The 27,594-nt window shown below is 26.2% G+C and overlaps 1 protein-coding gene across 2 annotated transcripts; it reads right to left on the bottom strand.

Annotated features, from left to right (window-relative positions):
- Positions 1-444: 444 nt before the first annotated feature.
- On the bottom strand, positions 445-27,054 carry LOC100208590 (protein kinase C). 2 transcript variants are annotated; one of them, XM_065806294.1, is made up of 17 exons: positions 26,819-27,054; positions 26,050-26,407; positions 25,775-25,832; positions 20,470-20,644; positions 20,325-20,359; positions 18,236-18,327; positions 17,348-17,465; positions 15,925-16,073; positions 11,663-11,821; positions 11,383-11,556; positions 10,554-10,645; positions 10,388-10,450; positions 6,818-6,956; positions 6,205-6,285; positions 1,811-1,918; positions 1,577-1,720; positions 445-1,473 (listed from the first exon to the last, which is right to left on the bottom strand). In XM_065806294.1, exons 2-17 carry the CDS (start codon positions 26,395-26,397, stop codon positions 1,330-1,332), a joined length of 2,079 nt encoding a protein of 692 aa, XP_065662366.1. In that variant the 5' UTR covers positions 26,398-26,407; positions 26,819-27,054; the 3' UTR covers positions 445-1,329. The 2 variants fall into 2 exon arrangements, with proteins under 2 accessions (XP_065662366.1, XP_065662365.1); XM_065806293.1 differs by having other exon boundaries at positions 11,663-11,824; positions 26,819-27,016.
- Between the last annotated feature and the right edge of the window lie 540 nt (positions 27,055-27,594).

Here is a 27,594-nt window from a genome sequence, read left to right as displayed (position 1 = left end):
GACATATGCAAAATGGAAACTGTCTGATATTTTGCATTATCTAATCAAGATAAAACTTATTGCTTCAATGCCATTGACTTTACTAGCAATAGAAAATAAGTAAGCTACACTTTTGGATAAAAAGATTTTGCAAATAAAAAATCACGTGTAAATAAATTTGCTGAATGAAAAGTTACTTTAGAGATGGTTTTCATAATGGTCGTGGTAATAAACACTTCCAGGTGGCTTATGGCTATGTTGTTGTTATATTTTGAAGTAAAAATTTAAAACAGAATTTTGCGTGATTTTATGAGATTTTTATGAAATTAAAAAAAAAAGTTTAGGGCCCCATAAATTTTTTTGTCCAGGGGCCCCGAGTCTGTTGTTACGCCACTGGGACTATGTGACTTAAAAATCGATGGTCACGATTTAAAGATCGTATTTCTTAAACAAAAAACAATGCTGTATCGTAGATTTAAAAAATATTCTTCCATATACATAATTTCATATAGTTAAATAAAAAAATGAACCAAAATATAATAAAAACGAAATTCTTTATTTTTCACCAAATCTTATGAAATGTTTCATGATGAAATTGTTCAGTAAGTTTTAAAATCTTTAAATAACAATAAAAAATATATAAATAACATGCACTCTCGCACACACGCAAAAAAAAAAAGAAAAAAAAGAAGAAAAGCATGTTACTTAAAAAAAAAAAAGGAAATCAAAAAAATATTCTATAAAACTTTTAAGATATTTAAAAAAAATTTTAAATCTAAAATTGAATCAATGTTTAGACCTAAAAATGTTATATATATTTACAAGGAAAAAAGTTTACAAGAACAAACGTAAATTTTCTTGACAAAAAAAAATATATATATATTCTTCGTTTAAAACTGACAGACATTAAATATAATGCTTATTTAAAAACTGACAAAAGTATATACACATGATGAAAACACATTGATACGCAAAAAGGTATAAACCGTATGATGGAACAAGAAAAAATTAATGATCACAAAACTTTTTAAAAATTTGTTATCATCACTGTGAACTTCGTTTTGTTATCTTGTAAACTTCGTTATTCTTGTTTATGGCGAGAAAAAATTATAAAAATTAAATGCTATAATAACGTAAATCCAATAAATATTTTAAACGATATATAATTTTTAAAAAAATTTGTAATTACCACTTCTTTTATGAAATTTAATCACGAATTAAAAATAAATTCGTCGGTAATCGCATTTAACAACTCGATTAAACATAGACATGAAAAAATAAATTAGTAATAAAAGAAAAATGCAGAGAATTAAATGAAGAAAAAATTTAAAAAATTTAATTATTCATGTTTTACACAAAATTTGGATTGACGTATGAAAACCCGCTAAACTCATCTTGTGCAACACTCATAACAGTCTCTTTATCTACAGGTGTAAAACTTGGGTTCTCTCGCGTGAAGTCTGTGTCAAAATTAGCTACATCAGTGGGAGATTTCTAGTAATGAAAATAAGAGTGTATATAATAAAAAATAAGAATGTAAATAATAAAAATCCTCTGTTGGATTAATTAGGATTAAAATCTAATAAAAAATATTTACAATTTGAGGTTGAAAAGGTGGATGAATTTGTCTATTCTCTAGTTTCCTCCAATCAATACTTGCAAAGAACGGGTGCTTATTTATAGCTACTTCTCCAATATCTGGGACACACCCCAAACGCTTTTCGTAGTTTTTAGTTAACAACTATAAAAAACATTATAGAATGAAATTATTTAAATAATAATTGAAAAACATGAAATTATTTAATCAATATAAAAAATCAAATTAAATTACTCCTTTAAGAATGGATGACGCTTCTCGTGAAAGCCACACTGGATATAAAACTTCACTTGATTGAATGCGTTCGAATAATTCATCTTCATTATCAGCTTCAAATGGAGGCTACTCAAAAAATATAACTACATTTCATAAAAAAGTATATATATTTATGTATGTAAGTGTGTATGTGTATGTGTATATATTTAAGTGCGTGTGTGTATATATTTGTGCGTATATATATATTAGGCTGACAATTTTTTTTCAACTTTTTAACTTTTTTTTTGAATTTGAAATACCACTTTGTGAAAAGCTGTTCTATCTTATCTTAGAAGTTCACCAAAAAAAATTCAGCTCAAAAGTCTAAGAGGAAGTGATTTATGTAGAATTTGGGTTTTATGCGAATAACTCATTTTTAACAGTTTTTTGTGGTATAATTTAAAAAAATGGCATGTAAGATTAAAACAACTATATAAAAACATTTTTCTAATATTTTAATATATATTTATTAAAGATAGCTTAATTCTTTCTGAGAAATATTTGTAGATATTAATTTGCGATATTGTCTGACTACTAATAGGATATTTTGTCGTTGTTCATCATTTTGAGATGAGCCAACAAATTGCTGAATTATTCCGATATTTCTTTCCGCACAATCATTTGTGACACTTAAGTTTTTAATAAAAAAAACAAAGTTGTTGTAAGATTCAAGATCTTCTAAGTTGCCTTTAGTATGAATGGTATATAACCAATTCTTAATCTCACTAACTAAATCCAGTTTGATAAAAATAAACCAGCTTTCCTCTGTAATCAAGTCTTTTAATTGAGTGTTACCATTAAGAACAACAACTGTTGGCTTTTCTAAATACATAAGTTCTATTTCAGGTACATTATATGAAAGTAAAGTTTCTAAAATGGCTGATTTAGTTAGAAGATCAAGACGGGAATCAGCTAAAACCATAATAACTGCCTTAGGAGGCAAGTACCAAGAATGAGCTTGCATACTCTTCAACAGTGCGTTACCTGCCTTTAAGTTCCATTCTTTCTTTATAATTTGTGCATTATTAAAAGCTCTAAAGTCATTTAAAACAGAATGCTCAGCAAGACTAGACTTCAAAAACATGGGCGCATGGAAAATTGCGATTATGAAAAAACATCTTTGAAACACTTTCTTTTTGTTGTTCATGCAGATAATTAATTACTGGTGATGAAATTTCAAGTACCAAGTGGTATATGGAATCTGCCATAAAATGAGCTGCATGACAGGCACGGGGCTGATAAATTTTAAAATCTTTTAACTTATCAGAGTTGATGTTAAAATAAAAACCAAGATATTCTACAAGATGCTTGTAATCATCACTTGGGAAAGTTGTGTTATTCAGAGAAAACTTTATACAACTCTTTGCTTCAAAATATAAATTGTATATGCCTGAACCAAAAGTGAGTGAATTCTCAGAAAACCTTTTAAATTTATATTTAGCATCAGGAGCAGAAATTAATGGCAAAAATTCTTCCCATCTCTTCCTAAAGTTGGAATAAAGTGTAATATTGCTTTGTGCACATGAGTAATGTGCAGTTCGTAAATACGATGTCAACACATTAACCAAAGCAGTGGTTTCTTTAAAATTCTTGTTAAAATCATAACTGCTCCTTCCAATCTGCCTGTATTTGTAGCAGTAGTATCAGTACAAACTGCAAAAACCTGGTCGGGTACTTCAAAATACTCCAGTAGATTTTGTATAACTAAAACCTGATCAAGTGCTTTTCCAATCTTACTTTGTACAACTCCAAGAAGAAGATCAACTTTATGCCTAGATTCTGGGCTTGTAACAGAAACAGCAATTCAATCGCGGTTAATTTTCTGCTTCAGTTTTTCTTCAATACGGCTAACTACTTTACCATCAAAATGTAGAACAAGTTTTTTACCTCTTAATTCATCTCTATAAATTTCTCGTATTTCAATACCTTTGTGTGTTACAGTTTCATAGCGTTTCTGCCTCACAGTCTCTCTATTTAATTTAAAATCTTTCTTTTCTACACCTAAGTAGTTCATTACACAAGCAATAAACATAGTTTGATCTCTGTAACTTATCTCTTTTCTTACACTTAAAGGTGTTGTTGCTGCTATAAGACCATCTCTGGTAATAATATTATGATCAATAATGGTAGTTACATGTGCTTGTTTTTCTTTATTCATTTTAGATATTTGGATTTCATTGGAGTTGTCTTCTTTCTGCTTCGAACTCGTATCTTTAGAATCTAGATAAAATATAAACTATAAAGGAGTTTTTTTACAAAGGTTTGATAAGGACATAAACAATTTAATAAAGCAAATAAATACCTGATTCTAAACATATCCTTTCTTTATTGCAATTTGGTTCCACTTCCAGACCATAGTTAGCTAAAAGACACTTATTGACTTCAAGGCATACAGTAATATCTTCTTCAATTTCCATTATGGGTTTAAAGGAGCCATCTGTCAACATTTTCTTCCTGTATTTTTCATACCTAACATATCTCTCCATTCTTCTTTCAACTCTTGCTTCTAATTCCTTATCTCTAATGTGACTAATGAACTGAACTCTTTCATTCCTCTGATCTTCAATGAATGAAAGATCTTCTATTATACTTTCTTTGTTTCTAGGCATATCGATACTCTGACGGATTAGTTCTTCTATGTTTGCTTTTCCAATATCAAAAAGATCTTCCATTATACCCTAAAAAAAATTACTTATAGCTATATATTAACATACTCTACACATTAAATCTTAGTATAAAATATTATTATACAGATCTACATATATTTCAAAAAAATGTTATATGTCTTTACTTGAAACTCTGTAATTTTTTGTTCTCTGATATCTATCTTCCAAGTTAGTTTTTCTTGTTTTACCACAAGCTGTCACTTTTTGTGAAGTTTTACAAATTTTTCAAGAATTTTTGATTCAGAAATGAAATAGTTGCCAAATCCGCAGAGTTTCCAGAGGTTTACTATTTTTCGGAGGAGACAAAAGTTTTTATTTTCTTGCTGACATGTATGGCTTTGTTTGCATACTATATCAAAACTTTTGCCAGTTGCACATGCAAAGTTTGTTTTTAAGCTTTTAAATCGATTTGACCTAGAACTAATAAGATATTAGTAATGTCTTAAAACTGTTCCATTGGTAGGGAGCTGATAAGGTGGTAATTCAGAAATAGGTGATTTAAGTAGATACAATGGTCTTCTGACATTTGTATTTAAGATATATAAAGAATTGTTTTTTGTTTTTTTTTGCTTTTCCCATCCTCATCTGTAAATGCAATAATTAATTAGTTTTCTAAAATCATAAATGTGCAGGAAATATTCATTTTACTAGTTCATAACAAAGAATAATTATTAGAATATAAAAATATAAAGAATAATTTAATGTTAACAAAAAGTAAAAAAAAAATAGAAAAAATGACAAATATCATAAAAATCAATTTTCACATAAAGCACTTAAAGTGGTCAAAAACAATTTTCCCTGACCTTTTTAAATTCATAATGAGACGGAGAACAGCTTTAAACGTAGTGGTAATTTTTGAAAAAAAAATTGTCACTCTATTATATATATATATATGTGTGTGTGTGTGTGTGTGTATATATATATATATATATATATATATATATATATATATATATATATATATATATATATATAAAATATATATATATATATTTTAGATATATATATATATATATATATAATAGATAAAATCATATATTTATAAAATTTATATATATATATATATATTTTATATATATATATACATATACAAGTATATATATTTGTGTTATATATATAAGTATATGTACTTGTGCTTGCATATATCTTCACGATATATGCAAGCACAAGTAATTTATTTTAGTTTACTTTAATTCATCGAGTACTCGATGAATTAAAGTAAACTAAAATAAATTAAGTTATAACTGTATTTATATATTTTTTATAAATTTTTTACTGATGATTGCATTTAGCATGAAACTTATAGCTGTAAAAAATATGGAGCTGTATTTATAAACTTTTTTATAAATTTTTTACGGATGATTGCATTTAGCATGAAACTCATAGTTATAAAAAATATGTAGTTTTATTTATAAAATTTCTATATATACATATATATATATAAACATATATATTTATATACATATTTATATATATATATTTATATATATATATATATATATACATATATATATACACACATATATGTGTGTGTATATATATATATGTGTGTGTGTGTATATATATATACATATATATATATATATGGAAGCAAATCCCCCCTTCCTCCCTCCCGAACTGGTACTGTTTTTGTCCACACAAAAAAACATTCAAAATGTTTTTGTTTTTTATAATAAAAAAAAATTTTTAACGAAATTAAAATAAAACCTGGCCAGCCATCATTTCATACATCACTACACCTAAGGCCCACCAATCAACAGATGCACCATAAGGTAGATCACATACAATCTTTAAAAAACAACAACAGATGCATCAAACATAATGTTAACATAAAAAATTCAAAACAGTTTATACAGTTTACTATTTACTTATTTTATTCAGTTTCATGTGTACTTAAAAAAACAAAAAAACTAAAAAATCTAAAAGAAATATAAAATTTATCTACAAAAAAAAACATTCTTTTTTTACTCTGTTTTATAGTTACTTATGTATATTTTATTTGTTTGTAGATTTATTTATTGTATATTTATTTATTTGTATATATTTATGTATGCTTACTTTGTTTATGTGTACTCGTTTTCATACTGTTTTACTTAAAAATAGTATACATTAAAATTAAACTTCTAAAACTAACTCATTAAAACATTCAGTTAGCATGTTTACACTGTAAAGTTAAAAATCAAAAATTTTAACTTTACAATGCAAGCATGCCAACTAAATATAAAATAATTTCAAAATAAAATATTACAGTGTAAACATGCCAACTGATTATAAAATAATTTCAAAATAAAATTTTATTTTTAATCATTAACTTTTATACCTCTGGTGCAATGTAGTCAGGCGTTCCACAAAAGGTTGAGGTTGTATCAGATGGAGCCAAATTATCTTTGCACATGCCAAAATCTGCTAACTTAACGTGTCCATCACTGTCCAATAATATATTATCGAGTTTAAGATCTCTATAAATAAAATGTTTAAAAATTTAGACAAAAAAAAAATTCTTAATTTACTTCTTAAAGACATTACTAAGTAAAAACAAATTTTTGCTTCATTTGAATGGAAAAATAAGTTACATATAAATTATTTTAGCACACTGAAATATAACTCTGCTTATATACAAATAGCATAATAATATACAAATGCATAATAACAAATCACCTCATTAGACAAGAAATAAAAAAATTTAACATTATGCAAAATAAAAATTTTATATCGGTAAATTAAAAAAAAGACAATGCTACTTAAAGGGATCCCAAACCTCCGAAACATGCTGTGTTCATATTAAAGAGAATGATTTTAAAAAAATGTTTAAGCTAAATTTTTTTTGAATAAAACAAAAGAATAAATGCACACCAAGAAAAACCAACTTTTTTATTTTAGTTGAAGCTTGCCTTCTTTGTTTTGTTATAGGCCAAAAAGTCAGCATGATGTACACCGCAATCTACAGACTTGATAATTTATTCAAGTGCGTTTTATTCTTAAGAGTTTAAGTACATATAGTCATTGATTTTTTTGTTTGTTTACATAACCCATCTTTTACACAAACAAAAAAAATCAACGATACTATGTACTGAAACCCTTAGTAATAAAACAAGATTGAATAAATTATCAAGTCTGTAGATTGCAGCGTATATTATACTGACTTTTTGGCCTACAACAAAACAGAGAAGGCAAGCTTCAACTAAAATAAAAAAGTTAGTTTGTCAAGGTGTGCATTTTTTCTTTGGTTTTAATCAAAAAAATTTAGCCCAAACATTTTTTTAATATCATTCTCTTTAATATGAACACAACATGTCTCGGAGGTTTGGGATCCCTTAAATGCTGGGATTATATTTTTATCTATGGCTAATTAAAATTTTTTAACTTATTTTGCCCACTTTGTTCTTAACTTCAGAAAATGATTTGAATCTATCTAGCTTTTCAGTTACATAAACATTGTAGATAATTAAGTAAAGACTGTTTACTTCATATCTTAGTACACTTTATAACTGATTATAAGCATTGATTTTCTTGCATAACAGAAAAGCCTAATGCATGTAAATATAACTCAACTTAGCACTTACATATTCATGTTGTTAAAAGTTTAATTTGCGTATTTTAAAGCACCACTTTGTGATTAAATTTAATTTCAAACCACGTTAAAAATTACCAAAACAATAAACTATAACAAAAATTATCAATGAAATCAATTTGGCATTTGAAAAAGATTTTCTTATCATTTCTTAAAACAATCTTATACACATCTTTTGTTTGTTTTATCAAAATTTATTTATTTTTATTTTTATGTGAGGCAATTGTTTAAGGGCGAATTTCTTGACTGTGATTTACCTTATATCAACAATTGATAGATTTTATCAGTTACCAAGATATTGGTAAACATAATTTATGTTCATAAATAAATGTCATTAAAATTTGATGTTATATTGAATAAAATTGAATGTTAAACAAAATATCCTAATTTTTAACTATTTACATCACAAAAATTGTTGCATTTTAAAATTATGACAACAAATAAAAAGAATGATTGAGGCATTTAATTCATAAAGATTTCCTGCAAGCATAAAGTTACTTACTAGTAGTAAGTAATATTATTCAAACAGTTCCTCATTTGTTTATTATTCAAACAGCATCTCTTTGTCATGCATGCCATTTTCTCTCTCCTGAATCCATTCTTTACCTTAATAAATCTCTTATTTGTCCCTGTATAGAATACTGTTGTCATATTTGGACTGGTTCTTCTAAAGATGCTCTTTCTCTTCTGCGCAAGATCTAAAAATGCATTGTAAACGTAGTTGGACCCAGTTTATCTGTTAAGCTTGAGCCTTTTTTTATTGTTGTAAAGTTGCATCTCTTTCTCTTTTCTACAAATACTATTATGGTCGCTGCTCAAAGGAGCTTTCATCTCTAGTTCCATCAACTAAGACTCATTCTCGCTTGACTTGTCATTTATCAAAGTCTCATTCTTATATTGTATCTGTCCCTGCATGCTCCAAAAACTATTATTTGCCTAGCTTTTTTCCTCGCACTTCATCTCTTTGGAACTCTCTCCGATCTTTATGTTTTCCTGACTCATACAACCTTCAACTCTTCAAATCATCTGTTAATTGTTTCCTTGCTCTTTAACTCTATTCTTTTTTTCTAGTAACTCCCAACTTAATAGTGGTTGCTTGCAGCCTTGTGGGAGTGAATCAAAATAAAAAATAAAAATAAAAAATAAAAAACATAAAAGAATCAAATTGCACAGAAAAATTAAAATGCTAAATATAATGGTTTTTTTTTATAGCTGTTCCCTTCCACTTGTTGTCATTTCATTTATTTACATATAATTTCAAATAAATATATAGTTTTAAATCGTGGTTTAATAAAAAAAAAAAGCACTAAATACTTTTAAACAACTTGACTTTAATAAAACCTACTTCTCATAAACTAGTTTTTCTAATTTCTATCTTCTATAATCTCTGTCTTCTGTAATCTCTGTCTTCTGTAATCTGTCTTCTGTAATCTCTGTCTTCTGTAATCTCTGTCTTCTGTAATCTCTGTCTTCTGTAATCTCTATCTTCTATAATCTCTATCTTCTATAATCTCTGTCTTCTATAATCTCTATCTTCTAATAAATTAAATCTAATTTCTAATAAATTTCTTCTTTCTATGGATCAATCAAAAAATAAATGATGATAAAAAAATTTGTGTTAAAAAGCAACTAAACTAAAAAAATCATTTAAAAATAAGTTTTTTATATATTTAAAGAAAGTTTAATAACTAATCTATTTAATTGTTAAAAAAAAATAAAAAAACATTTTATCACTCATTTTATATCCGGCATTTTTTATATAAACAGTATAATCATAAGCGCATTCATAACGGGATAAAAAAACTTATATATAACTTGTATATTTGATATGAAACATAAAAAAAAAATATTGTTAAATCTAAAATGCACATAAATAGTAACTTCAAATTAAACATGTCAAAAAGTTTTAATTTAAAGCATTTTCCTTTCTTTAACTAGTGGAATTTTTTAATTAAAAAATAATTCATTTAACAATATGGTTTTTTATCAAAACAAAAAAAAAATTCTTTTACAATTGTGGTGAAATTTTTTTTTGCAATAATTAAAACTAAATGTTTTTTAAATAAAAGCTACTTTATATAAATACTAAGTTAAAAGTTTTGGTTTAATGTAAGTGGCATAACTAGTAGCTTAAATTTTGTACGTCAAATGCAATGTAATACTTTATAACAAGGCCTGCATATCCATATTTAAATGTGGGTTTTTATCCATATTTAAATGTGAGTTTTTCTTATCCTAGGTAAATTGTCTCAATTATAGCTAAGGAGCTTCACCTGCCTAAATTGAATATTTATCTTTATAAAAATATATAAAATAAACCTGTAAATGATGCCATTTTTATGAAGAAACTGCAAAGCAAGCGTAATTTCTGCAGCATAAAATCTAAAAAATATTATTTACATTAATACAATAATATAAAAATAAAAAACAATGTCTTTAATAATAAAAAATAGTCTATAAAAAAAAATAAAAAAAATAAAATAACCTTGATCTGTTTTCATCAAACTTTCTAGCTTTTTGTATTTGAAACATAAGATCGCCTCCATTTACATACTCCATAACAAAAAAAAGCCGTTCCTAAACAAAACAATTGTATTTGAAACATAAGATCGCCTCTATTTACATACTCCATAACAAAAAAAATTGTTCCTAAACAAAACAATTGTATTTGAAACATAAGATTGCCTCCATTTACATACTCCATAACAAAAAAAATTGTTCCTAAACAAAACAATTGTATTTGAAACATAAGATCGCCTCCATTTACATACTCCATGACAAGAAAAAGTAATTCCTAAACAAAACAATTGTATTTTAAACATAAGATTGCCTCCATTTACTTACTCCATAACAAAAAAATTATTCCTAAACAAAACAATTGTATTTGAAGCATAAGATCGCCACCATTTACATACTCCGTAAAAAAAAAGTCATTCCTAAACATTTAATAATTTACACCTTCCTAATGTAGTGATAATGTACACCTTAATGTAGTGATAATGTTCACCTTCCTAATGTAGTGATAATCTACACCTTCCTAATGTAGTAATAATGTACACCTTCCTTATTTAGTGATAATATACACCTCTGTCATAACCTTCAGTGATATCCTTCCTAATATCCATTCAGGTATAAAGTAGGACAAAGTTATTATTTATTAACAAAATTCAACTTAACTTAAAAAACTTGATAAAGCTATTACGAATAAACAAAAAATAACTGAAACTGAACTTAATAATAAAAGAAAATAATTTCTTAATAATAGTGAACAATAATCACAATGAGAGATAAATAAAAAGGTTTTTAAAAATAACCGGTGTTTGAAAGCAGGAATGAAGCGAAGTGAGGTAAGGGTGTTGGCCACTGATGGTTAAAACACGTTTTTCTGTTTGTACGCAATCAACATCGTCATCACGTATTATGTTTATCTTTTTTAAGATTTTTATAGCGAACAGTTCAGAAGAACCTTTCCTTTCTGCCAGCATAACCTTATAAATTTGAAGAAAAAAATTAAAAAAAAAATCAAAAATATTATTTATTTACCAATAAAAATATTTATAAAACCCTTTCCAAAATATAAATATTTTTAAAAACCTTTCCAAAGCTTCCTTTACCAATAACTTTTAAGAAAGTAAAAGAGTCAAGTGAATATTTTGTTTCTGAAGGACCTTTGCCACATACGCCAACAGTAAAATCTTGTATTCTTGGTTTAATGTTATTGTGTATGTTACAACTTATTCCATTTTGTGTATGCTGCTAAAGACATTTTTGTGAGTTTATTAAACAGTAACACACAGTAAAAACTTATTTTGTTCTGCTAACATACTTTAAACCTTAAACATTTACAACACTTTTTTCATATATTTTACAAAACATATAGAAAAATTCATAAATATAAATAAAAAAAGTTGTATTAGACTAAAAAGCTTTTTTGCCTTATAATCAAAAATTATTTTGAGGTTTAAAAAAATCTATAATATATAATAATAATGTAAATATATAATATATCCTAATAATATAAAAATATATAAAAAGTTCAGATAATTATTGCAAGTTTGCTGTTATATTTTCATATTTATGAAGGATTGTATTTTTTTATACAGTCTGCTCAAAAGTCTCCATTGCTCAAAATCAAAGAATATAAATAAAATTGAACCAATTCTATCAAAAGTTCAATGAGTTATCTGAAAGTTCTTTTAATAATTTATTGAAGATCTTTTGATAATTTAATGATGAACTTTTGATGAGTTGATGATGAACCTTTTCTTCTTTTTTTTTTTTAATTCTGATTCACTCCCAACAAGGCTGCAAGCAACCACTATTAGATTTAGAACTATTAGATTTAGAATTACTAGAAAAAAAGAATAGAATTTTAAAGTAAGGAAACGGTTGACAGAAGACTTAAAAGTTGAAGATTGTAAAAGTCAGGAAAACATGAAGATAGGAGAGAGTTCCAAAGGGTTGAAGTGCGGGGAAACAAACAAGACAAATAAAAGTTTTTAGAGCATGCAGGGACAGATACAGTAAAAGAGTGAGAATTTGAATGACGAGTCGTGTGAGAATAAGTTTTAACTAATGGAACTAGAGATGATAGCTCCTTTGAGCAGCGACCATGATAGTGTTTGTAGAAAAGAGATGCAACTTTATAACAATGGAAAAGAGGCTCAAGCTTAACAGATAAACCGGGTCCAACTACAATGTGTTTTTAGATCTTGTCTAGAAGAGAAAGAGCATCTTTAGAAGAACCGGCCTAAATATTCCATACAGGGACAAATAAGAGATTTGTATAGGTAGAGAATGGATTCAGGAGAGAGAAAATGGCAAACACAATAAAGAGATGCAATTTTAACAGATGCTAATTTAGCAACCGATCTCATAGATGGTTTCCATGAAAGGTCACTTTCCTAGCCTCTCTCATGCCTCCACCTAATGCACAATAAAATCTTTCAGTCACAGCAGTTAGCAAGTCAGCTGTAGATCGGGAGGATTTAAAACTGTATTGATTGTCTGACTGTAAGTTATTTGACTCAAGATGGGTTGTGAGAAATTTTTTTATTAAAGACTCAAATAACTTGCTAATAACAGAAAGAAGACTGATGGAACAATAATTGGAGAGGTCAGAATGTTTACTAGAGGTTTTAAAAATTGGAACAACAGATGCCATTTTCCAGCAGGCAGGAAAACAAAACTCAATCAAGCACTTATTAAATAGTTTAGAGATAATTGAAGAGAGTTCTAAAGAGTTTGTAAGACTATGACAGGAATGTTGTCTGGACCACAAGCTGTAGAAGAGTTTAACCAAGACTTTGCCAACAGAAGCTGGAGTGATTTGAATGTCTAACAATAGGTTAACCTGTTTAATTAGAATGAAAGGAAGAGAATGGCCATAAGATTCGAGAGTTGAATTAGAAGAAAAGTTCTTGCCTTATCTTTGGGAGAGGTAATAAGTTCAGTCTCATGAATGAGTGATGGAATGTTAAATGTACCTTTGTTAATGACACTGTTGAAGTTTTCCAAAAGTCTCTAGAGCCTAATTTCTGAGATAAGGTACAAGATAAGAGCCTAACTTCTGAGATACTTATGAGATTTAGTGAACTGAGAATAATGGAACTTAGCATCTGACATCACCTTGTTACATCAATTTCTTGCAATAATAATCATGCAATAATCATTTATATGATAGAGAATCATATGATAAAGAACTCCAACAGATTGTTATTATGCTACAGTCTCAAAAAAAACTTTGAAAATTTATAATTCTTTTTAGAGCATTGATTTTGCTTTTACTTCTATGCAATTTTCTGATTGCAACATTTCACTTGATTGCAATATTTCACTTGTTTGCAACATTTCACTTGATTGCAATATTTCACTTGGACAACATCGGATTTTGCAGTTGATACTTTGAAAAGGAAAAATATGACCATCTTGAGTTTGAACCTTGGAAAAATAAAAATAAAACAATAACCAACCTCATGATAATTCTTGCAGAATCTTGCAGAAGAATTATCTTGTTTTCTCTAAAATTAACTGTATCATTTCTGTGTTATCATTTGATTGTGTACATTTGTTAAGTTTCATTTAAGTTTTCCTTTGCAATACAACAAACATTTTTTGATAGCAAGTTTACATTAATCATTTTGTTTTATAATTGAAACAACTTACTAAAATTCATAAACATTTTTATTAAAACTTACACAATTAACTGTTACATTTAGAACTATATTGCTACTTTCGAACTGTTACATTTAGAACAATATAATGCTACTTTGAAACTTCTTCTTTTAACTTCTACTTATTTTTCTTTAACTTACTTGATCATCTGTGTTTTTTTTTTGTGTTTTTTTTAATTTAACAAAAAATAAAATATTTAAAAAATTTAACAAATGCTCATCAAAAGAGTGATTGAATAATACAGTGGAGGACAGACTAAGTCATTTACATACAGTGGAGGACATTTTTTTTAACCCAAGATTTAAATATTTATTTCATATTAGATTACCACCAGTGATCAACAGTAAAATTTTCTTTACAACTTTAAAGCTATAAACAAGTTATAAATCATTTTACATATTTATAATTTCGTTGACATCCATTTTTGAATTAACTACTATTTTTGCATATTTTGAAAGAATTTTTCATTATCTTTAGAATAATATTAGATTAATATGTTTAAAATAAAAGTTACATTTAATCATTTTAAAATATTCCTGTAAGCATCAGTTTTATAAATCAATAAAAACCAAACATTTTAAAAATCCAGATTTACGGTTTTAGATGCAAGTAAGTTAATAGATACAAATATCAAATTAAAACATTAAAAAATTAGATACTTGATTGTTTTAATTTCAGGTTATTTTTTTCTTTTGCTGTTATGCCCCATTGTGCAATTGTTATGCTCCATTGTGCAATGGCAAATAATTCTTATGATTAACAATAATTATGAAATTTACTTTTAATTCAAATTGATTGAAGTTATTATTGATTTAAAGAATTTTTCACTACAGAAGAACCATTACTTTTAAAAATTCAACTTTAATTTTCTGGTTTGTATTTTTATTTTATTTTTATAAATGACAATTAAAAAAAAACTATTTCTATTTTGGGCTTATGTCAAGGAGTTTAAAATAGATATATAAAAAAGAAAAGAAATTCCAAATAGAGATATTTTTAGATTAAAAATTTTAAAAGCTATCTGTAGTGCCATCTTCTAAGGCCTAAGTAAATTTATATAAAAATTTAAAAAACTTCAAAATTTCACTACAGATATTCGAATACAGAAGCACGCAGACTTAAATCCTTACAGAAGCATGAAGACTTAAATTCTTACAAAAGCATGCAGACTTAAATTCTTACAGAAGCATGCAGAGTTAAATAAAGCCAAGTATTATTTTCTAGACTAAAAACTTGCATTGCTAAAATTTTGCTTTTTTTTTTATCAAGAAATATAATTTTATAAAATACTTTAAACCCTGAACGACTTTTTAATAGTCTTTTGATTGATATATAATAGTTTAATGATCACAGATGTTAAAAATAAAAAGAAAGTTATAACTAGAAAATCTTGGACCCCATACAGTAATACAGTGCTTGCTGAAAAAAACTTAACCTTCACCTACACTATCTTGCATTAATAAAAATTTTCTTAATTTCTTCTTTCTGAAAAAAAACTCACTTACCTAAATAAAATAATTTAAAAACATTTGTTATCTTTACAACTTAATGGCAATGATATGTAACTATGGTAACAATAAGTAACTATGGTAATGATATGTAACATGATAATGATAAGTAACTATACATTTGTTATAAATTAAATCAAAATTAACAATTTTGGAAATAAATTAAAAGCTTACAATTATACTTGTAGGCTTTGGTGATTTCATAATATCATTAGCTGTTTTATTGTTTATCTCTTTTAACCTTTCAGCAAGCTCTCGTCTGTCTACACCACAGTCATTTGCAACATTTGCTTGACATCTCCTGTGTACATTAAGCGCACAATCTTAAAAAAAAAACACAAAAAAACAACAACTGGATAAAAATAAGGAGCAAAAACTAAAAAATCAAACTTTATAACATATATACTCTGCGAAAACTATGTATATAAATTTATATAAAAACTTTCACATATGAAAACCATGAAACCATCTGATAATTTACAAACTTTACTACATCGCAAAAAATCACTACTTTAAAGCATCATTATTAAACTTTAACCTTATAAACTTTAACACATTTTTTGATTATTGCAATATTCATTACATTATTAACACTACCACTACCATTTATTGCCAGACAATTACACAAATTATGAAATCTTATCCACAGACATTTGTTGTCTACATATTGAATAAATGTCAACATGTCTACATGTAAAATATTTAACCAACCAAAGCAGCCATAAATGCATGCAAAAGAAATACAATCAATAAATATCCAACCACCATCAACACAACATTTAAAAAAACAAAAAAGTTGTAAGAAATCAACATCCAGAAATCAACATCTTTTGTAAATAATTATAAAATCAACATCCAGTATATCTTTTACAAATAATTATGACTAAGTTGTCATTTGGAAAGTTATAAATAATCACTTAATTAAAATAAAATTTAAACTTGCAATAAATGTGACAATCCATGCTGCACTCTGCATAGCAAGGTCTTGTGAGAATAATATAATCTGTATAAAACTCTAAACTTGCATAACAAACTTACATAATTTAGTTTTTATTACATATTTCCTCCTGTTGTTTTGAAAGTGCATTATACCTCAATTCTAGAAAATGCTAGATAGGATGAAGACCATATCATAGGGTTAAAGTTAATTGTATAATGCTTTTTTATTTACAGAATATAAAAATAACATTTAAATTTTCATCATTTTTTAAAATAAAAATAAACAAAATAGTTTCTGAAGCAAAAAAGGAATGCTAAGAAAAGTTGAACTTGTGTGAAATCTGGTAATCAATAGTGTGACTAATAAACTATATAAAAATTTATACAAACAACTAAGTTGTTGCTAGTATAAGTAATATGGTAGTGGTGTAGTGGTAGAGCGCTCGCTTCATAAGCGAGACATTCTCTGCGCAGCGGCCTTGTTTGTCAAGGTTCTTGTTTCAGAGTTATTGAATTGAGAAAAGGTTAACCACAATTAAGTAGCCTCCTTGTCTGTAGTGGCCTTCTCAGCCTTGGGGAGAAGAATTAACATTAAAATAAAAACATAAAACTAAGTAACTAATGAAAAATAAAAAATAAAAACAAATAAATTTAATACTTTTACATTGAACACCTTGTTTTATAATACCATATAACAAGGATCCACAATGCTGACAAAAAGTTGGAAATCTGTATGAATGTGTTTGGAATTTATGTGGGATATTTAAGCCATATCTCTAAAAAAAAATTTAGGGAATTGATTTCCAATTTTAGATTTTTAAATGCTTCATACACAACAAAGTTTAATAAAATGCAACATGAATGAAAACATGTTTAGTATAAGATAAGATGCATATGTTAAACTGTAAAATTTACAGCAACTTAAAGCAATTATTTTCTGATTTCAATATAAAAGTAAAAAAAAAATTATTTTGCTAATCAAAAAGGAAAAATTGATCCCAAAAATACCCCTCAAAATAAGTGAAAAGCTCTTTAAGTACCCCCAAAAAGTTTAATGTTAATTGGCATACTGTACCATGTCGCAAACACTAAAATGTATTTTATTGTGTCTATGAAAAAAGACAGATAACAGCTGGTATATGGCTGGTTGGTACATATGGCTAGATAAATCTTGTAACAATTATTACAATATAAAACATATTAATAAAAGTTTCACAACAGCAATCAAAAAACAAAATTATAGAGAAAACTCAGTCCTTCTCATTTTATTATTGTTTTTTTTTTCCCTAAAAGGTTCTGATTTCATTTAGCTTGAGAGCTATTCATTGAAGATGATTTATGTTTAATTACATAGTCAGAAATGTTTGATTACATAAGTCAGATTGAACTATATGAGTCAAACATAACCTCAAGTAACCATTTCAGCTGTCTTTATAAAAGTATAGCTAAATTTGTAATTTTTTTAAATTTCTGATTGATTAAATAGACTTTTAAAAAATTATCTAACTTACATAAGATGATGAAGATTTTTGAAACTGAAATTTACCTGTTCTGAAGATGCTTCCTCTTTTATTTTGACACCAGGACACTTTGAAATAATCAAATGGTGACATTTCTTATGAGTTACAATACTGCACACTAATAATAAAAAAGTTTTTTTTATAAATACAATTTTTTTTATTAATTTAGTTTATTTGAATCTTATATTATTTCTTTATATATATATATATATATATATATATATATATATATATATATATATATATATATATATATATATATATATATATATATATATATATTTTGGAATCTCAATCTAGTGAAGTTTTTAAACCAATTTTTAAAAATAAATTTTTACTTATTGCTGCAGCTCAGTTTAGTTAAGGCAACACAGAACAGCTCAGTGTAGTTCAGTGTAGTTTGAATGCTTTTATTTGGAACTAGCATGATTTTGTCAGTATAATATGTCCAAACGAGAGCTTTAGATGTTATGTCTTTTTTATATAACTTTCAAAACTTTCAAAACTACCCCTTAACTACCCCAAAACTACCCAATCTTAAGAACACTATTTTTGAGTCTTTAGATCAATTTTGTTCAACAACATTAACCTGATTTTAGTTGAAACCTTTTGAAAAAGTGTGTTCACCTGAACACTTGTTCAAAAGGTTTCAACTAAAGGTTAGCAAGTGGTAAATGGTTACCATGAATCTAAATGGAAGAGTTTTACAAGCGGGGTACCACAAAGTTCAGTTCATGGCCCACTTCTATTTGTCCTCTTTATTATATCCACACTTAGAACTTAGTATCCAAGTGTAGTCACCCTATCTTGAACGTGATAAAAAAGACAAATTCAGCGCAGAGCAATTAAAGTAATTACTGAGCTCAAACATCTTTGTTACAAAGACTGAACATTCTTGAACCATTCTGAAAACCAGAAGGAAACTTATACAACAGTACAAAATAATACATGGTTTCAAAAAAGTTAACTCTTCACTCCACAAATAACCATGCTTGCTAATTTACACTATGCCAACCAGAAGCACAGAGTGTCTTCATTAGCCAACCAGAAGCACTGAGTATCTTCAGCATAGAAGTGCCTGATGCTGCACTCCTTTATTAATTTCAAGACTAAAATAATTTTATTTTTTCAGAAATTTAATTTTGGAAAACATTGCATTTTTGACATTATGTAGTTAAAGAATTTAATTACTAAATATAGAAACTTTTTAGCTTTAACACACTATAGATTCTAAAATCTTGTCTGTTCTAGTACATTTTAATTAAATATAGTTGTCAAAATAAAACATTTCTATCAAAAAATAAGAAATACCGACCAAGTAAGTGCTTATAGTTAAGCACTCTATTATAATTAAAAACTGCCAATAAACAATTATAACAGATCATATTATCATAGATTTGTTTCACCTAAACAATGTATTTACTAAAAATCTTATTCAAATCAGGACAATTTTTATCATTGATTTTTTTAAATTTTGTCATAATTCAGAGACCTGATCGTAGAGTCAAGATAAAAGAATACATACTTTATGGACGACCCCTAACATCTTCAGTTTATGGACAATCTCTAACACCTTCAGTTTTAAAAAAGTTTTTTTCTTTTCTTTATATCTAACAAAACCGATAAAATTGAAACAAAAAAACAAAATCAATAAAACTGAAACAAAAAAACAAAATCCATAAAATTGAAACACAAAAACAAAATCAATAAAATTGAAATAAAAATAAAATCAATAAAATTGAAACAAAAACAAACAAAATCAATAAAAATTGGAATTCTATAATTTTTATATTTTTTGAAAATTTCAAATAAATCTTTTATTTTCTTAAAATTAATAAAATTTAATAAAATCAATTGCTAGATTTGTCTATAAAAAAATTTGGAATAATATCATTGCAAAGTAAAAGTTAATGTTTAATGGCTACCATTATAATTTGTTAACATAAAGACTTCAATTACAACTGTTTAATATAAAGGTTTACAGCTCATCACAAAGCATCACTAACATCAGAGCCACATACTCATATCTTATAAACTCACCTCAAATATATGTATTCTAAAAATAGTTCAAGGAACTTTAAAAAAATATAAAGTATATACAATAATTACTTGTACCTTGACATTGGTATCCTTGTTTTCCAATAACACCCCTAAACATTTAAAAAAAAATATTAACACCTTTTGAAAAATAACATTGCTAAATAAATAACTCTTATTTTTAATAAAGCTGTTTATATAACAAGCATTAAAAAAATCATACCATATAAATTCTTTACAGTGAGAGCAGAATGTAAACTGACGCAAATATGTTGCCATAAACTTGTGTCCGCCTATCTGATGAATGCGCCTACGAACAGCATTTCTACGCCCTCGTCTATTTAAATAAGTACTATCTCTTTGCTTGAACTGATTTGAAGTTGGCCCGGGCTCCCCATCTAAAAAAAGTATTCCAATTAAATCTCTTTAAAATACTGAAACAAGAAACAATGATACATTCTAATTGTTTGCAATTATTTTAAAATCTTCAAAAAAGATTTTATTTTTTATTTGCAAAACTTTAATTTTAAACTTTTTGTAAAATAAATAATTTTATGTGTCATAAATGATGAACTTTTGCTCAAAAGTAATGAAAACAGGTTTTCATTACTTTTGAGCAAAATAGCCACCCACAACAAAAAAAATCGAATATAAGTAGTATTTGCAGGAAGTAGCATTATGACTTAAAAAGTCATAATGCTAGAATTTTTTCTAAACCTTATGAAACTTTCTTGAATTTTCTGGACTGTTCTGGATGTTTTAAAAAGTTCTGAAACTTTCTGAAGTCTTCTACAAGTTTATAGAAATTACAAAGATTTAAACTACAAAGCTGCCTGATTAAGCAACGCTAATAATTATATATGAATCTGTATTTGCCTGATGGCAGTCAAATAATATAGAAGAACAATAGCACTTATTTTGATTATTATTGTCTTTCAGAAATATATTCAGGTATTATCTTATTGGTTATTATTGGAAGCTATGTAGCAGTTTGCATGGTCACCAAAAAGCATTAAACTCAGTGAAATATTTTTGGAATCAGGAACCATAGAGACTAAAAATTTCCAGAACAAACAAAAAAAGGTCTTTAAGATCTTTTTGACATCTGTTTCAAAAGAAAGAGAATCTCCAGCTTGGATTTATTTTGTCTAACAAAGCAATTGCTTTGTTAGACATAATTGCTTAAGAATTGCATATTATGCTTTAATTAAGCTGAATACATTTTTTAGATATATAAAGTAGCTTTTCATACTTGTAGAACTGTAATTTATGTTTGTAATTTATATTTATTTGTACCTAAATACCTAAAAACTACATAATAACTCTCCAATTTAAGAAAATTAGAAGATTAAAAATTAATGATTATAAAATTTTTTGTAATTTCATCCATACGCATATAAGGTAAATTCGAATTTTCGGTTTGTGGACGACCTTTTCCAATAAGAAAATTGAATTAATGTTTTTTTCATTACTTTTGTACAAATATTTATTGATTTACCGACCCAGGAAATGGGGTCACAAAACTTCATAACCCTAAGTTTCATGCCTATAGGGCAATCATCAGTCATTGAATACAAAATCAAAAGTTTTTGATTATTGATGAAGTGCCCGACCCTGTCCCTGGCTAAAAATGAGACTTTTTTCAAACCCGGTCCCAGCAAAACTATAAGATTTAGCAGGGGTTGATAGCCAAGGCTAAAAATATATTTATATATTTTATATAAATAGAGAATTTTAACTATTCAAAAATACGATATCGTATTTTTGAATAGTTAAAATTGTACTTTTCATCTGATCCCAGTTTAACTAATATCCAATTATCCAGATATCCACTCTAATCGGATCGGTTGATAAATTTATTGATTATTTATAAAAACGAATTAAATAACACAAACATTTAGCCACGTGGGTGTAAAAAAACATTTTTATTTGTTTTTGCATTTTAAAGAGTTCATGGTGCATTTTATTTTTTTCCTTATCAGAAAAATATTTAATTTTGCAAAAAATCAACTTCATAAAAATATATGAAATAATATATGAAAGAATAAAAGTATACAAAATATTTAAGCAGTATTTGAAAATCTGCAATTTTGTTTCAATAGAAATATTATAAAATAAATAAAAACAATAAAAACCTAATAAAACCTAACAATAAAAACATTAAAAAAATAAATAAATAACCACTTTAAAGTTTTTCTTTGTTATTAATAAACATTTAATTCTGTTACGATTAAGAACATTTACAAATGAGAGCGCAAAAAGCTTAAATATATAATCATTTTAGGCCAATTTAGTGAGAGGTTTTTAATAGGTTATGTAGCTTTTCTAAAAAATAACGTATTTCTTGTATACATAAGTTGATTTATTACTGATATTTTAGGACATATTTAAACTACAAAATGTTTACTTTTATTCTGATTTAGTAATATAATGTAAACTTTTATACTGAACTGGAATATGTGCAAACTGGCATAAGTGCACCAAAAGATTTTGCAAACATTGGCATAAGGGCGAACTAGCATATTTGCGAAGCAGTTACTAAAACTAGCACAAGTGCGAAATGGTATAAGAGCGAATTGGCATTAGTATGCCAAAAAAATTTGCAAACATTAACATAAGTGCGAATTGGCATAAGTGCGAGGCAGTTACTGAAACTGGTATAAGTGATAATTGGCATAAGTGTGCCAAATAAAATTACAAGCATTGGTATAAGTCTGCCTAAATTATTTGCAAACATTGGCATAAGTGCGAACTGTCAAAAGTCTGAAGCAGTTATAAAAACTGGCATAAGTGTGAACTAACAAAGGCGCGAATTGGCATAATCGCGCTTAATAAAATATCAAATTTTAACATAAGTGCAAATTGGCATTTCACACTTATTCCAATTTGCAGTTATGCTAATTCGCACTTATGCCAATATTTATAATTTTATTCGAGGCACTTATGCCAATTCGCACTTATGCCAGTTTTTGTAACTGATTCGGACTTATGCAAGTTCACACTTATGCCAATTCGCACTTGTGCAAGTTTTTGCAACTGCTTTGCACTTTGCCAGTTCACACTTACGACAGTTTGCACTTATGCCAATGTTTGTAAATTCTTTTGGTGCACTTATGCCAATTGGCACTTACACCAATTCACTCTTATTCAGTTGTCCTACGTTTTGTTACTACAAAAAAAATAACTATAGCCTGCGCTAAAGTCACCCCAGTGGGTTAAAGACAGCCTTTCTTTTGTACCTTCATGTTTCAAAACAAGATAGGATCAAACACAAATTATTTAAAATTAATTTAGTGTATATTTCAGCAAAATATTTTCACTAAAAACTGCTACGAATGTAATAGTAGATACAACTAAAAAAATTTGGATTTTAGGTGCTTGTACCTAAGCGATATTAAAAAAGATGTCATTAAGTTCATAAATAATAATTAAAGTTAAATAAAACATCAAACAGCATACCATATGGTACTGAATTTAACTAGTTTATAACACAAAATCTTTTTTGAGCCATTTTCGACACAGTTTTTTTTACTATTACTTTATATTTTTAAATTTTTGTTACAAATCTATAATTTTTTAAAACACTTTATAAGCAAGGTAGCTGTGACAAAAAATTATAAGCAATTTGTTGTTAAAAATAAAATTATAAAAAATTGAAGTTAAATGAACAATAAGTCAAAAGAATTCAGAAAAAATGAAATTAAAGTAAATTTGTGTTGAGGGAAAAGTGTAAAAATTCCTTATAAAAGTCATTTGTGGTGTTATTTGTATCAAGTTTGAGACTAAATTATTAATCTTATAAGACAATTGCCTTAATCTACAAAGGCTATTGAGATTTATTAATCTACTAAGTATTGATGTAAAATGAAATTTTGAAAACTTTTCTATTGTATCACTTTCTGATAGAAAAACTCTAAAAGCTGTTAAGTGCCATTTTTTGTTCTAATTTACTCCCAACAAGGCTGCAAGCAACCACTATTAAGTTGGGAGTTACAAGAAACAAAGAATAGAATTATAGAGCAAGGAAACAGTTGATAGAAGACTTAAAAAGTTGAAGGTTATATAAATCAGGAAAACATGAAGATGGGAGAGAGTTACAAAGTGTTAAAGTGCAGGGGAAAAAACTAGATTAATAGAAGTTTTTAGAGCATTCAGGAACAGATACAGTAAAAGAATAAAATATTACTGAATGACAAGTCAAGCAAGAATGCAACTTTACAACAATGGGAAAGAAGCTCAAGTTTAGCAGACCTTGCATTTTGGACCTTGTCTAGAAGAGAAAGAGCATCATTAGAAGAACCAGCCCAAATATCACAACAGTATTCCATACAGGGACGAATAAGAGATTTGTAGAGGTAAAGAATTGAATGAGGAGAGAGTAAATGGTGAGCACGATAAAGAGAAGCAATCTTTTACAGAAGTGAAATCAGATTCACTTGTCTCTAAGCGATCAAAAAGAGAAGACAAGATTTTCATTCTCTACAGTCTATAAAATTCTTCAGGATATTTACTTTTATTTATATCTTCACCACACTCATAATAAACTTAAAAAATTGGTTAAGCTATAACTTTTTTAGAAATTTTTGAAAAAAAGGGGTTTAACTTTAAAAAAAAAAAAATGAATATGTTAATAAATCTTATACACAACCTTCAAAAAAAACTTTAAAATTGATGAAATAACTTTGATTGGAAACCAGGTTATCTAGTGAGGGGAAATAATTTTAAAGTTTTTTTTGATTTGATGCATCCAGACCATCTAGTGAATGGATCTAGATCATCTTGATATATGTATATATGTGTATGTGTGTGTGTGCGTGTGTATGTGTATGTGTGTTTGTGTGTGTGTGTGTGTGTGTGTGTGTGTGTGTGTGTGTGTATATATATATACACATATATCTATATATATATGTATATATACACATATATCTGTATGTATATGTATATATATACACATATATCTGTATATATATGTATATATATACATATATATATATACATATATATATATATATATATATATATATATATATATATATATATATATATATATATATATATATCTGTATATATATGTATATATATACATATATATATATATATATATATATATATATATATATATATATATATATATATATATATATATATATATATACATATATACATTTAAAAAAACTAATAACACTGAATGGAACATTTAGTTATTACTATTTATATTCTTATTTACAAATCATATTAAGAATCTTGGTTATTAATGTAAATAAATCATTCAAAATTTTCTTACTTTTTATATTCTTATTTTCGCCTGTTTAGAGCAATGAATAAAGGTGAATTCAAATATTTCTTTAATCATTGCTACTTTATAAAACTTCTGCTTCTCTTTTGTTAAGATTGCAAAATATAATTCTCAAACAATATTTATAAGATGATGATAATAGATATTTATTATTTAATATTTTAGAAACTTTTTTTGCAAAAACTCAAACATCTTGTTCAAATCTGAAATACAATCTAAAATATTTTTTTACCTTTTCCTGACTTAAGTTCAATAAATATATGCAATTTGCCAGCTGGTTCTAGTTGAATCTAGATATCAATTAAACACAATAAAATATAATAAATACATGACAAAGAGGAGGTACTGATTTTAATATTACATCTGTTAGAGAATAATATTTATCTTTATGAAAAGAAATAGGTTATAAGATATATTATTTAATGACTACAAAATTTGATTTATTACTTATATATAAGAAATCTATTTTTAACAATACTTCGTAAAATAACAAAGCAAATAGAATACCCAAAGATCTGATTGTCCTTCATCTATGATATCTTGAATCAGAACAGAACTATTTGCAACAAATGAATCTGAACCAACTATAGATGAATGAAAAACAGTCAAACTCAACATTTTGGCTTCACGAAGATCTATACTGAAATCCTCTTCCCAAACAGGACAATATGTTGCTGTTTTCTTAGAGGTTTTGGCAATAACCTGATCATCAACATAAGCTTGCAAATATGGATCAAGAGAGGAAACTTTCATTGAAGTTACAAACTGCGATTTGACGTTAGTTTTATTGAGATCTAATGCTTCCAGTATTCTTATTTTCATGAAGCCAGTAAATCCTGATTGTATCCCATTCATGTTTTTTTATCTAAATGTACAGCGTTAAAATACGTAAAAAAGAATAATAACAACAAAATAATAACATTAATAATAACAATAAAAATAAAAACAACAATAATAGTAATAACAATAATAATAATAACAATATTAATAATAATAACAATAATAATAATAATAATAATAATAATAATAATAATAATAATAGCAATAATAACAATAATAATAATAACAAAAATAGTAAAAATAATATCAATAATAATTTATATAACAACAAAAAGAGCAATTATTTAAAAAAATAATAACAACAATACGAATAATTTATTTTTATAGATACGTTAAACAGTTTAACTCGTGGCTATTAAGCATTACGAAGTTAACTTATTGATTTTAAAAATGACTCTTAAACAAACAAACACATATATATATATATAATATTTACTTTGAAAATGTACAACTTGGTATTTTATTCTTTCTAAAACCAAAGCACTTTTCATCGCACTTTTTTAAAATACAGAGTTAAGTTTATATTTCTCTCGGAAATATACGTTAACCATACTTGAAAATTTGTACGAACGACAGCTACGAGGAATTCAATACTTAAACATTACAAATACCGAACAATAACTTTAACAAAAGTGTTTTGACCGAAAACAATTTTTTTTTACAGTGAAAGATGATTTTTTTTATTCTTTAATTGTTTCAATAATTTTAGGCAAATCAAATTTCACTATCACGGATTTGACGTAGTTATATACATATAAATATATATATATATATATATATATATATATATATATATATATATATATATATATATATATATATATATATATATATATATATATATATATATATATATATATATATATATATATAATATATAATATATATATATAATATATATAATATATAATACATATATAATATATAATATATTTAAAATACATAATATATATATAATATGAAATATATATATAATATATAATATATATATATAATATATAAAAATGCAACCTTTTTATATCATCTTTTATTTCATGCTTTAACAATAAATAATGGTTATTAAATGATTCACATTTGTTGATTGAAAGTCTTTGGTTTTTTATTAGTTGATTGATGTTTTCTGAAAATTAATTAAATGAAAAAAAGTACTTCATACTTTTGGAATGACTTAAACAAACAATGTCTTACAAACAACAAAACTTATTTAATTAC

Source organism: Hydra vulgaris, chromosome 09 (genome assembly GCF_038396675.1).
Source record: "Hydra vulgaris chromosome 09, alternate assembly HydraT2T_AEP".
Lineage (NCBI taxonomy): Eukaryota > Metazoa > Cnidaria > Hydrozoa > Anthoathecata > Hydridae > Hydra > Hydra vulgaris.
The sequence above is the reverse complement of the archived record's forward strand: the minus strand, read 5'-3'. Positions and strand labels throughout refer to the sequence as shown.